At 47.5% G+C, this 14,304-nt stretch overlaps 1 protein-coding gene across 8 annotated transcripts in view; it reads right to left on the reverse strand.

The window, feature by feature from the left end:
- Positions 1–14,304, reverse strand: part of LOC100872550 (Myocardin-related transcription factor) — a 272,225-nt gene that overhangs the window by 61,749 nt on the left and 196,172 nt on the right. For all 8 annotated transcript variants that reach the window (XM_086913362.1, XM_086913358.1, XM_086913363.1 and 5 more), the window contains 3 exons: positions 9,338–9,438; positions 9,037–9,257; positions 7,374–7,561 (listed from right to left, as the gene is read on the reverse strand). In XM_086913362.1, coding sequence (XP_086769488.1) covers positions 7,374–7,455 — 82 coding nt within the window. In that variant the 5' untranslated portion in view covers positions 7,456–7,561; positions 9,037–9,257; positions 9,338–9,438. The remainder of the gene's footprint in view (positions 1–7,373; positions 7,562–9,036; positions 9,258–9,337; positions 9,439–14,304) is intronic.

Genomic DNA, 14,304 nt, shown 5'->3' on the forward strand with positions numbered 1-14,304 from the left:
CGAGAAGATCCAAGCTGAAAGATTTTGGAACAACTATGTCCAAGAGGAATCGATCGGCCGCGAAATTTCGGATGGCATCCTGTCCGGCATCCGAACGCGAACCGGTCAATTTCTTCGTTGAAAGCATTTACACCAGATTTTATCTGGAAGATCTATAATGGCCGGGTGTTTAAAGCCGGGGAGCGGAACGGCTTCGAGGAATTAAAAAGCGCGCCTTCGAAGGATCAATGCCTTTTGTTTCCCTCCCTCCGCCCATACTCGCGCTTCCGCGTGTGTCTCGGAAACAGCGAATCGACGCGACGATCGTGCACGGCCAATCGTTCCAAGTTTCCACGATTGACGATTCGTTGGAGACAGACGCGACCTTGAACGTTGATTTTTTTCCCACTTCGTGGAACACTCTCTGTTTAATTGTAGGAAGAAGCGGATGATTGATCCCCGGATCGATCCATTTTCCGTTATAGAAACTAAGGTCGAATGGTTTATCAACTGACTCGTTGAAAGAGAAAATGGAATGCGGATGATGGAGTCGGATCGAGAGACAAAGTTAATAATAAACGTTGTCCGAGCATCGAGGAATAGGAAATAATCGTAGCTTCAATTTTTTTTTTTTTTTTTTATAAAATCGGTGGTAAAATTCAATTTCTTGAAGAGATAGCAACGTGGCGGCATTCTCTCTCTCTCTCTCTTATATATATATATCACGATAAAATCGAATAAAAGAGATCCTTGCGAGAGATGAATCCGCGGCGGTTAGAAGGATAGGCGGCTGGCTCGTTACGGGCCTCGCGTTGGGAATGACAATATTTCCAGGTAGCCACCAGTCCTCGTCAGGTGTTCGGAGCTACGATAACGTCTAATAACAGCGGCGATGGAAGTCGGCGCGGACCGGTGCAACAGAGACAACGAGAGGAAAAAGAGAAGGCCAGCGCGCGGCTCCGTGACACGCTGCAGCGGGCCAGGTGGCCGACCGATTTGCCGCGGCCACAATGACGCGTGGGCCGTGGAATTGTCCCGCGTCCGGCCTTTCTGCCCTCTCTCTCTCTCTCTCTCTCTCGTCTATCCTCGACACGTGACGAAACCGAGCCGTGAGAGATCTCTCTACAGAGAAATTGCATCGAACCTCGCTCCTTGCGATTTGATTCACGATTATTCATATTCCTGCAAAAATACTCGAGTTCAATTTCGAGAATGTCTCGAAATTTTTGCGAGGAAACGTTGAAAAAGGGACATTTGTGTAAAAATTGAATTGAACATTTTCCTCGTTCGTTTTCGATACGAGATCGTTTTCTGGAGAAAGGGCGAGGAAGGAAGAAGAGACGGCGTCCCGTTCAATTGGTCGCGCGTGGGTGTAAGAAACGATTCTAAGCAAGCGACTCGTCACCACTCGGTCACCGGAGTTCTTTGGCTCTCTCGAAGATCCAAAGCCCCCTTTCCCGATCGGCCAGCCTCGATGAATACCAACGATCGCCACTTCCTTCCTCCCGTCAAATGTGTTCTCCTCGAGTCGCGGTGGCTACTGAATTTCAATTCAACGCCTCCTTTCGATGCACGAATTCCTCCCGCTTGTCCGATTCTAATCTACCACTTTGATCGGTTCGACAGATGCGGAGAGAGAGAGAGAGAGAGATAGAAAATTATACTTTGATCGAAGGATGTATACAAAGTTTAATTCTAAACGAAAGGAATTATCAGTTATTCGTGTAAAATGTATTGTTATCGGTATGTTAATTTACATAATTCTCTCTATCCAACATCGGTTACGAAGAAATCCATATCAGATATCAGCGAAGGAGTGAAAAAAGTTTTTAAACAATCGAACATGAAACGATCTTTAAAGATCTTTTATAAAATATTTTGTCACGAGTGTACAATAAGTTTCGAATAAGTGGATCTAGCTGAATTTTTCGAATCGTTGCATTAGTTATGAAATGTCTCGCGCGGAACGGTATCCAGTTATCTTAACACCGCTTGAATGAAATCAAGTTTCGATACTTTCGAATCCAATACAATCAAGTTTCACTTTCCACGTTTCAATTACAATCGAACAAAGCGGCGATGAAACTAATCGTTTCACCCGTCGCTTCGAAACGAGCGAGAACCCGTGGCAATGTTAAGAAAGATTCGAATCTTTCGCAATCTTTGCCTCCTCTCCTCCCACGTGAGCCCATCATCTCGAACAAACCCTCCGTCCTCTCGTCGTAGGAAAGCCGGAGAAATAGTCGGCGCGATTGTCGGTGGATTGGCACGTGGCTCGTCGCCGGTCCATTATAAAACACCGTGTTACGTGCGTGGGCCGCGCGCGTAAGCATCGCTAGCTGTGCGCGTCTCTCCCCTCCCCTCCCCTTCTTTTTTCTTTCTCGCGCGAAAGACCCACGAATGCACACGCAGCCTCGGCTCGCTCGCAAGGATTTTTAACGGTGACGAGGCGGCTGTGTACGTGCGTGTGTGTACGCGGCGATTTCAATGCGATACTTTCAGCCGTGGCTCCGATTCGACATATCTCGATCCGGTTCGCCCACGGTGGACCCGGAGCCACGTCGATGGGTATGAATATGCAACGATAACGCGCGCGATTTATTTATAAGTATGACGCGGGGATCGATCCCTCGAGGTGGCAGGCGTGAAAAATCGGCGTAATATTATCAAAACGCTGATGTTACGAAACCGGCCGATGGAAAGCGGCCCGCGCCGATATCCAACGCGCTCCAATCGATTAATCTTTCGGTTTTCGGACGTATTAAGAATAGGATAGGAACGAAATGGAACGAATTTTTATTGTTATTACACACGCGCACACACACACACACACACACACATATATATGTGATAATGGATGCGATAATGGATGTAAGTGAAATTGTCGAGAAAAAAGGAGTTATTACAAGTTATACGCGGATAAGAAGAAATGGACGATGAAAAATTTTGAACGATTCCGAATCTGGTTATGGATTTAAGGCTGGTGGAGATCGTTTCAAGGTCACGTTACGTCGACGACGTATCGTATCGAATAAGAAATTAATAAACTGTTTTTAATAAAACGAGGAATCAACCTATTCCAACGCTTCAAACGTTTCCACGTAACTCTAATAATAAAAGATCGAATGATAAAAGAGTCCGTTCGAAGTGGTTCAGGGCGGCGAAACGTGTCCGCCTCCGATTTTTCCCCGTATTTTTCGCGCTATCGTATGAATTGTGGACCAGTCGGGCCGATCGGTTATCTCGAGAGTGCGCGCGCGTTCCAAGTTAATTCGACACGCGATAAATTAGATGGAACGAGATTGTTCCGAAACTATTCTCGATCCGCGAAAAATCCCCCCTCCCCTTTTTTCGCGATCGAATTCGCGCGGAATGAAGGATTTTTTTTTGGGAGAATCTCTCGCGGCGGCGCGTGGTAAATCAACCGTCTCGAAATGGAATACGGCGATAAGTTAAGAGGGGCTCGTTAAAATCCAAGTAAGTTTGAGTTGAGTAACGCGTGTAACAGTGTGTTCCACATTTCATTGGATAATTTTATCGAGAAGTTGTTTGGCGAGAGTGAGAAGGATTAGTCGTATAGTTACACCTCGAATCGGAGAATTGCCAAGGACAGTAGCCATTTTCAGATGGAGGCGTTTGGGAATTACATTTGGGAATATCAACTCGACGAGCTCGGATAATTCTTTGATATTTTCTTCTTATTAGAATACGTTTGACACTGAAAAACTGAAACACCGTGTACGTGATAGCGGAACGAGAGAATTTCCACTCGAAGAGAAGTATCGAAGGAAAGATCGTAAGTGAAATCGTCAACGACCGAGTCGCCTCTATCGGAGAGTTGAACGCGTGGTCAAGAAGCAACGACTCAACTTCGGCCTACGCGTTCCCTCCGCCTTCTCTCCATCGCAAATTTCGAGGGGCGAAATTTTGCGATTCTGCTTCTTTTTTAATCAATTTGAATCGAAAGATCGCCATCCTGTTGTCGGATTGGAACGGATTTTTCATGGGAAAACGCGTCGAATTGCGAAGCGTGCAAGCGTTTTCTTTATTCGCAACTGCTTCAAATCGTTGATTCGTCGTCTACGCAAGTAGAAACTTTCGACTTCGAAATCTTGTTCGAGACGGATGTCAACAGTGTTCGAACATAAGATGGTCTCCTCTTAGGAAACCAGGAGATATCGCTTTTTTAATCGACGGCGGGGGCCAATTAGCCGGCCATTACGAAATTCAGAGTTTGGTTCGGAGAAAATGTTGGCCGCCTCTTGGTCCTTCTTCTTTTCCTCGCGTGTAAAGACAAAAACAAGCTCGACCGCTGCTATAATGGAAAATAAGGCTCGTCGCGTGGGACGTTTCATTAATGAAGATGTCTCATTAAGCGGCTCCTCGACCGCGGCAAGTCTCGAGGTTATCGGCTGGCCACCGGCTGGAAACGAGGTCTTTCCTCGGCCGTATAATTTTGACATAATTTTCCATTACGAAACTCCGTGCATCTTTACGATGTTCTCGAATTTCGTTGACCCCTTTGCACCCACCACTCGCGATAATTACACTCGCGATCGTGTTCTTCGATTGCTTAAATTACCGATCCCGAACGTCTTCATCGGTTAGACGATTCTCGGAATTTTAAGGATTTTCGAGTGGAATCTCTCGCCTCCGTGAAATTCCGTTTCTTCTCCTCTTTCTTTTTGAAGAAGAAACGCGTTCCCCACAGCGTGGAACGTCGAAATTATTGCACCGTATGGGCACAATGTTTGGCATACGCGATAAAATGTCGTAACGAGCCTCTTACTCCCTTTGGAACACCAGTTGTGTTACTAGCGGAGGGGGAGAGAAAAAGAAGAGAAATTTCACGGATCGAGAACAAGCGTAATATCGAGTAATTAATTTCTCAAACAAAAATAAGAAAACGTCGTAGTACACCCGTCCTTATTAATCCGATAATAACAACGCGTTCGAAACCAAAACATTCCGCGAATATTTCCGCGAAACGATTAACACACATTTTGTAAACAGGAAATTTCGAGGAAGGGAAGGAACAAAAGTTCGTGCGCAGTTAGTTTAACGTCGACCGTGGAACGAGCGTGATCGAGATAAATTTTATCGAAATTTTATATCCACATTCGAATCGATTTTAATTTAAATTACTCCCTCGAGTCGAATCTCTTCGAGTAACCACACCCGCCTCCTGCCGTCCACCGTGCACGTAACGGCGTCTCAGGAAGAGAGACAACTTAGAATTTCGAGAGGAGAGAGAGAGAGAGGCGAGAGAAGGTAAGGTATACTACTCAAATCGGCCCGCACCCTTCTGCCACCAGAATTTACGATTGTCCACGCGAAAGCGTAGGTAATCGTCGATGATATCACCGTTATAAATAGGCACGCCTCCTGTCTCCCGTATATTTATACCAGCGCGCACCGTACACCTACCTGTCCACGCGAATATTCCCTCGCGCGATTCCTTCTCCCCCTTTACTCCCCACTCACGCCGCTGGATGGAGCGTGGACGCTGCACACGCGTGCACACAGGTGTACAACCGCTCGAGGTGCCTCTCCTCCTGAATACCCGAGCTTGGAATTACGGGGGCAGCTGCCCACCGGGGAGCAAATTTTCACGCCGGGAAACGCCGTGTTCTGGATACCCGGCGATTTTATCCCCGATCGAGGGGGCGAGAACTCGCCTCGAGGGGGGAGAGTTCGTGCGATGCGCGCGCGTGTGTGTGTGTGTGTTGCGTGTGATGGAAGAGAAAATGTGAATAAAAGTGAATGAAATGTTAACGCGGAAGGCGATAGCCTCAACAGTTTTATTTCGATTCTTCGAATATAAATCTCTTTGATCTTATCTAGAAGTTGTATGTATGTGTGTATATGTACGTGTAGTTGAATTGGAAAAATTCGAGACGTAGGAAAAAAGTAAAGCGAATTTAAGGAATATAGTTTCGCTTCGTTTTTCTTCGCCAAACGCGATTTAGGTGTTAGGGCTTGGTGTATTTTTAGTCGATGGAAAAAATAAAAATTCGAAATGCCGAAGTATCGTCGCGTATATAGCGGTCGCCCGATTATTCGGGGTTGGAGAAAAAGTAATTGCAGAAAAAGGCGGCCGATAAACGCGACGAAATGACGTTCTAAAGGCTTGCGGCCGGTGGTCCTCCTTTTAACGAGCCTCCATTTCAACCTACCCGCTGTTACGCGCCGCGATTCGAGCGGATCGGGCGCGGAACAAACGCGCCGCGGGCGTCCCCGCCTCGACGTATTTATACGTGTGCTCGATCGATCGTGCTCGCGTGCTGCGGGGTATAACGTATGCGGGGGGAAAAAGCGGCCGCGGCTCGTTTGCCGGCCGGTGAAATCAATTTTCGGCTACGTTCTTCGCTCGTCTCGTCTCGTCTCGTCTCGTCGCGTTGCGTGCACCTTCGGCCTCGATGAATTATCGCCGACCGTTGTGTCCACCTCGAATTTTACGCGATCTAACCTTCTCGCGTGACCATAGTTTGAATAAGCTCGATAAGATAAAAATTTTGTGAAGTTGTCGATCGAAAACGATATATATATTGTACCAAAAATGTATCGTGGTTTAAAGCAACGAGACTGCGTTATTTCCTTGAAATGGCGTTCGTATCGGTGTTAAATCGTTTCGTCCGCGGATAACTGCAACCTGGAGCGTCGCGCGGGCTGCCACGCATAATAACCGAGGACTCGAGACACCGATCGGAAACGAACGTCGTCGCACGGCGGACCGTTAGCCGTTTTCATCGGTTATTCCGGACATAGAGACCGGCACTTCCTCCTCCGCGCACGCTGGAGATTGATCGGGGGCGTGTACGTGCCCGCGATGCAACGGGAAGCTTTAACTGATATTTTTATCGCCATCGGTTGTCAACAGACGGGGAATAAACGACGATTTCTCGGCTCGAAGTCGTCTTAATCATCGTCCAATGAAAGCCGCAATGAATAACGAAGAATTAGGATTATTTTCATCGGTACAAAAGTTACGATTGTTGTTTTAAGACCAACCTATTTTTGATTTTAAATTTTTACGAATACTTCTTCTAAATGAACAATTTAACGCTCGTCGAATCCGCCTCGTCGCAACATGGGAAGAAAGAAGGAGCGGGGACACCTGGTTTCCTCGGTGGGTTACCACGAACGCGAAAAACGTTAATTCGGGCGGCCGATAAAATTCGCCGATCTTCCGTTGCAGATCGGCCGCCTCGCGACGACCCGTGGATAAAAACGTCTGGCCGTGGATCGCGAGGCGGAGGCGGAGAGAATCGCGATCGTGGACGAAGACAAGAAGCGGATAAGGGCCGCGGCGTTCTCGTTTTAAGGGTCGTAAAGCGCGGCGACAAGGGCAACAGGCGTGCAAAAAGGGAGCAATAAAATGTAAATGTACTCACATTCCTTGTTGCGATCCATGGCGTGTTGAAGCGACGAGTCGTCGACCTCCGCCTTCGGCGGCGACTGATTACCCTCGGCCATCTCAGCGCCTGATCCTGGAACACCCGCGGCCTTCCTTCCTGCCACGTCCGCCGCTTTGTCCTGCTGCGGCGAGGCCCTCGTCCCTTTCTTACCGTTTCCAGCGTCCCTGCGGGTCCCGAGAAACGAGCAAAACGTGCCGTTTTGCGAATTAATCTTTCATACGTTTCGATCGACGTCGAAAAATCGAACCTCGCCTTCGACCCGCCTTCGAATCCTTCTCTCCTCGTGCGGAGAACGAAGGGGGGGAGAGCCGGCAAAACGAGTGTCAATCGAGGCTGGCTCCATTGGCCGCGAGTTTTTGCCGATGATGAAGGAATGACGGATCAATCGACACTCGAACGGAATCGAATGGAACGTTTTCATCAGAAAGCGACGAAAACTCGCTCTCCTCCCTTCCTCCTTCGCGACGATCCTCCGAGTGACTGACCCCTTCCGACTCTCGGCAAGAAACTATCCCTTTTCGGGGGATATTGTCCGGTAGCTTCTCTCTCTCTCTCTCTCTCTCTCTCTTTCTCGAGGTTCTAATAGATATTTTTATCGAAGATTTTTTTAGGCGAAGCGGAATGTTTCAACTAGAAATCGAGGGTAGGTTCAACTCCTCGTTGTTCTCAATTTCGAATCGTCGTGTCAATATTCACGAATGTCCAATTAATTTTTGAAAACACGTACAAATCTATACACTATGTATAGACAATTTGATAAAATTTAAAAAAATCAGTATACACTCGCGGTCAACGACAAAATTTCCACCATAAAATCCTTCTCCAAATCCTTTCTCCGGTTAAAGAAAAATCGGCACGCAACCGCGACTCCCCTCCCCCCAAAAGATCGCGTGAACAGCCACTCGTCGTTTAATTTATCGCGAGAGAGGGCCGGTGACAAGCCGGTGTATCCGCACCCGTGCCGTGATTTTTCTCACGGTGTAACAAAAGTAGCCAATTAAAGTTTATCGGACGAGGGGAGACACGCGGACGCACGCGGGGGAGTAATTTCGAATTCTCCGGCAACTTTGTTACGACTCGCGCTATCTCCCCGCCTTTTTTAAGCGTTATTTACGTTTACCGCCGCGAATCTTCCCTCGAGGCATGATTGTATCCACAATTCTCACGTTCGCGAGATGATTTATCGGCATGTAATCATCGATACGCTTTATCTCGCGGAGGGAAAGGCGTTGGACAGCGTGAAATCGGGTCCGACGGCTGCGACGAGATAAGAGAAAAATGTCAAATTGTTGGTCGATGAGAGAAAGAGAGAAAGTTAAATCACTTAAATCACATTGTTAATCACGCGAAGATGGTTTCTCTTACGACGCCACGTTTTTAATACGAAGATTTAACCCTTTGCACTCGTATGTCGCCGGTACAATCGTCATCCCTTTATTATTATACATACATTTACTTTGGTAAATACATTAGCAAATATATGGTAAGCTTCTTGTAAATGTAAACACGAGTGCAAGGGGTTAACAATTGTATTGGAGTAGCACACGTTAATGTATTGATTTATCGACACGACAAATACTTCTGCTTGGAGAAGTCGCGTTCAAGAATCGTTGGGAAAGATCGATTTACAAATAATCACCTCTCGTCTTTGGATTCTCGCCTGCTCGCCTCCTTCCTGTCCCTTTCCTTCTCCTTCAAGCAGTCCACCTTCTTCGCCTTGGGCTTGGACTTGGTGTCACCTTTGACGGCCTTGTGCTCGAGAACGGCGCTGGTGTCGGCTGCCACGATCCCCTCGGTGTTCAACTGTACACCGGAAGTACTCGACGAAGAGGAGGTCGAGGCACGGGTGTTGGTATAGTCCTATAGACCAGGCACGAGGAGGAGCGCATATACCCTCGTTACACATACGGGGAGGGGAGGAAAGGGAGCAGGCAGCTTACCTTAAACCACTCCGGATATATCGCGCTGATCGTGTCCAGAAGATCCTGATCGAGCTGAATCCTCCAGAACGGGGAGCCGCTGTCCAACCTGTGGCCAGACTCTGAAACCATCAAAGAGCCATCGAACGTTCTCCTATACAAGAAAAATCTTCTCTTATTAATATACGTATTTTTATCAATACTTTTTAACGACCATCACCACTTCATCTCTAATCCTATCTCCTTCGTCCACGAATCCCATCGATATCGTCCCCTCCCGCCTCCTCCCCCTCTTCCTCGACGAGCCCAAGTTTTTCGAGGCGAAAATTCGGATCGGCGACCTCGTCGATCAACCGAGGGAGGAGGTAGGGAGAGGCGATTAAATATAGGATTTAGAGCGTGCAAGCGTTTACGACCCACCGCGCGAAGGCTGACCGGTTCCTGGCCCCAACGAGTCATTCCCACCGCATAAGGGCTAATGGTACCCCCGGCGACCAATAGCCCCGAAGGCGTATCAAAACCTCACGGAATGCAGGGCCCCCTCTCCGTTTCTTTCGCGGATTCCACGGGATTCCCTGCCTAATTTAAACGTTCCTCCCCCTCTCCCCTCCTCCTCCAAGGGATCACCTCCTCGGCACAGACGAACCAGACGAAAGGAGACGGAAGGAGAAATCTGTCCGCCGGGGTTTCGTTTCCTCGGGCTGTGGAGGCGGGAGGGAGGGAGGGGATGGAACACCTCGTTACGACGACATTCTACGAGACGGGACGAGACGCGTGCCCTGCCTTCGGAATGATCGAGCCACGGAATCGGGTGGTGGTCGGTGGGGGAGAGAGAGAGAGAGAGAGAGAGAGAGAGAGAGAGAGAGAGAGAGAGAGGAGAAAGGAGGAAGAGGGGCCCCGCGGGAGTTTTCGGGCAGAGGCTCGCCGACAGAAAACACGGATTCGAGTCGGGCGGGGAGAAAGCGCGGGATTTTTCGAAGATGTAGCTAGGATCAACTATCGTGGATTGATGAAATTAGAGAGAGATAAATAACGCGTCTTCTGGAAGAAAAATTTTAAACAATGCAGGATGAACTCGTACCCGTGCTCATTTTTTCATTGTCGACGAGAAGGCTAGCGAAAGGGAGGCCCAGGATCGTAAATCTTCCTAAATAGCCGCCTCCTTCGAGCCTCGCCGCACCACCAGGAAGTACAGTATCCTCCCTCCTCGAGCTGGGGAGTTGGGGAAACACTTTCGGCGAGAAGAACGTATCAACCTTAACCCAATAAGATGAGCGGGGATAAACGGTCAATCAGTATGCGCCGGCCGGACAATCCGCTGTAAATCACGCCGTGAATCATTCGTCGACATAAATCTAGTCTCCCCACAACTGGCGATCTCAGCCGCGATCTTTGGATGACCGGCCCCTCGGATAACACATTAGTTAAACGCTGCGCATGCCATCGTTTACGGGACACCCCCGCCCCGTGGAATCCTCCGTCGAGTTGGTGGATAAAAACGACGATGGCAACGGCCTAATAGCGCCGGAATCGGAAACGATACATCACCGATCCCTCGACATCGACAACAACCACCTTCTCTCCCTTTAACGAGACACGTTTCGAAACGATTTTTCACGTTTCCAGTAGACAATGATTCTGAATCGAATTCGCTTACGTGATATCTTATTATTACAGAAAGAATTACGAAGATTGTGAGCCGTATCGAAATTGAGTATTCGATATTTCACCCATATTTCTCGCGATCTGTCAAAATTGTCACGCGGCAAAATTTATTCGACGATATACGTTAGTTCCGATTTTTGATCGGCACGATGCGATGTACTCGATTAAAATGAGGCTCGACACGAAAGCGGGAAGGTAACGTTAGAATACGAATAGGCGGCGCGTTGTTTCCAACTGGTTCCAGGGGAGAGAATATTTCCTCCAGCGTAATTACGATAATGCGGAGATACACGGCTTGGATCTCGTTGGATAGAATGCTAATTACGTCGCGTATCGTGGCCCATACATCATCCGAATAAGCCTGCCACCAACTACTGGTCTCACGCTGGAAACCGCTGGAAGAAGAAACGACGACCGACTAGTTTGCTCGCGAGGGAGAGGAGGAAAAAAGGGAGAGACGGGGAGGGGGGGGAGGGAGAAAGGGAGAATCTGCGAGATCCTGGAAGCCGACACGATCGTCGACTAGCGAGAGACGTGGAGCGCAAGAACGGTCAACGTGGCCCCCGAAAACAATAACAAACCTCGGTGACTGGTTCAGCCGATCGAAGCAGAAACCTCAACCCCTTTGCAGAACATATTCCGTGGAAGACCCCGAATGCGAAATGCATTCCTTGGAAGCGGGCACGGCATCGGCCGCCAGTCGAAATTCGGGCAAATAAATCTCGCGCTTCTCTCCTCTTCTTTTCTCTCCCTCCAGGCAAGGATCTCTCCGCTTCGCGTCGTTCGTTCCATTCGTCCTCGTAGTCGTCTTAGTTTGTCTTCTTCTTCTTCTTCTTCTTCTTCTTCTTCTTCTTCTCCTCCTCCTCCTTCTTCTTCTTCTTCCTCCTCCTCTTCTTCTTCTTCTTCTTTCTTCCTCTTCTCGCTCGTGAAGATCCTTCGATCTTCGATCCGCTTGCACACTGACGAACCCGTCCTCCGAAGGGAACATGCTCTGGAGTGTATATATATATATACGTGTACACACGAATTCGAGTACGTTTTATACTGGGTGGCGTGATTTCGATTCACTTGCGTTGCGATAGACATTTCTTTTTCTACGAGTTTTAAGTAATTTCGTTTCGAATAAAATCGCTCGTTCGCAGAGAGATAAGGAAATGTCTAGCCTGGTTCAAATTCAATTGTTGCTAAGAGGTTCGGTTGTTTTGATCCAAAAACGATTTTGCTTTTTTTTTTTTTTTTTTTCTTTCAAGATAATTGAGATGCAACAAACTTTAATTATTTTTCATGTTGCTCGTAAGAGTATTTTCGTTTTATATCTCTCTCGAGATCATTAAGATCCGGCCGTCGTATAATATTATTTTTTTCTTCTTTCAGTTCTTTATGCATCGTGATGGACTGGTTAAGAAAAAAAGAAAAACGTCCGATTTAAAATTACAAGGAAGCGCATCGACAGGTATTCAACATATTTTATACTCCAATTTGGACAATTTCGGTGCTTGATTGATTGAACAGGTGCACCATTTTTTCACCACCGAAACGCATTATCTTTACCCTCGCTTCTTCTCACGTAATTCATATTTTTTCCATTCGCTTTTTCTATCCCAATTAATCGAACCTCGTTCTCTCGAATCCAAAAAAAAAAAAAAAAAACGAATTTCGAAAACATCTTCGATCGATTCTTCCTTAACCCCCCCCCGCTTCCTCTCGAGAATCTTGGAATGTTCGCACCCCGAGCACGATCGATTCGCGACAAACACCCTGTACAGAAGGAATCGTACACGTGCACGTTGGTCGTGTGCTCGCATGAGGCGCGTTTTGCACACGAAAGAGAAGAAGAAGAAGAGAGAGAGAGAGAGAGAGACAGAGAGGAGGGAGGGCACGTGCGTGTTCGCCCTTGCATCGGAGCGCCGTGAGTCACTCTCTCGTCAGGGTCTGCGCGCTGGTAGCCGCGAAAAACTGCACGCTGCACTTGGGGAATGTCGTTGGCATGTACAGGGTGTTCCCCTTTGCCGCTGTCTGGCTGGCCGACAAGAACGGGCAAACAGACTTTGCCTCGGGATCTCGCTTCCCCCTTTCTTCCCTCCTTTTTTCCATCCGGCTCGCGGCCCTTTCGAAGAACCGCCGAGAGTCGACGAGGGCCTCTTCCTGCCTCGATCGAGGAAAATTCCCGTTTCATCTCCTCTTAATGCGGTTTAACGTGAGAAGTGAAAAATTCGCGTATCTTCGAATTTTCGGATTTGTTTATTCGATCGATCGAACTTATTCCTTCTATTTCGATTATCCCCGGAAGGATTTGAACTCGTATAATTGGTGGTCGAGTAGTTTACTCTTTTAGACGGAATCGTTTCGATTTCGAATTCGGTCTCAGATCGATGCATCTTTAAAGGATAATTTCTTCCCTCGCCGATTATCGGTGATTATTTCGGATATTGGATATTCGGAATCGAGGTGGGATCACGCGATTCTCGTGAGAGAGAGAGAGAGAGAGAAAATCGTGTCCATTCGAAGAGAAAATGCTCGTAATTTCGAGAATTAATTGTGGCAATTTAAAAAATTGCCCCCACGAACCGGATCCTCGAGGAGAGAGAGAAAGAGAGAGAGAGAGATACGTGTCCCAGGATCGTCTCCTCGATACTCCACCGATGACTTATTACCGGAGCGACGCTCCGCTTCGGGACTCGTGCGCTGCCTATTGCTCGTTTTTCCACTCTCTCGTCGAGAGATTATTTAGCACTCCATTTGTCGGCGGCATTGCTGGATTATAGACCGTCGAGATCGACCCAGTTCAGAATGACGCGCGTCCCCCCCCCCCCTCCCCCCTCCTCCATCTCTTTCTCTCTCTCTTCTCCCATACCGTTTTCTTGCTCGTCGATCTTGCTTGCTTCCTCCACTCGTCCGAGTAATGATGCACGGGCATCGATCTACGTGTTGTTATTTTCACGCTTGTTTGCTCGGGCGAAACAATGTTTCGCGGCGAGGTGAAACGATTTCAATCGAGCTGATTAATTTTAAAAACCATTCGATAAACTATTCGCTTTCCGACTATTATTTTTTTATTGGATTATTTCCGTTTAATAGAAATAATCTCGCGATAAATTTAGCCAATTTATATCTAATTGCGCGATCCGAAAATGTATCGCGCTCTTCATATAATATTAGCAAATTACTTATCGTTATTATTATTCCTCGAATTTATTTATTTTTTTCATAATATAAAATGGAGATTGAACAGATTCCATTACGATTCCGTGATCCGTGGTTGGATTAAATTTTCTCCAATTCTCTTTTACTGAGAACGAGTAATCCTTTCTAATTTGCGAAAT

Source organism: Apis florea, unplaced genomic scaffold (genome assembly GCF_048593485.1).
Source record: "Apis florea isolate Af1SG1 unplaced genomic scaffold, ASM4859348v1 contig_3496_pilon, whole genome shotgun sequence".
NCBI lineage: Eukaryota > Metazoa > Arthropoda > Insecta > Hymenoptera > Apidae > Apis > Apis florea.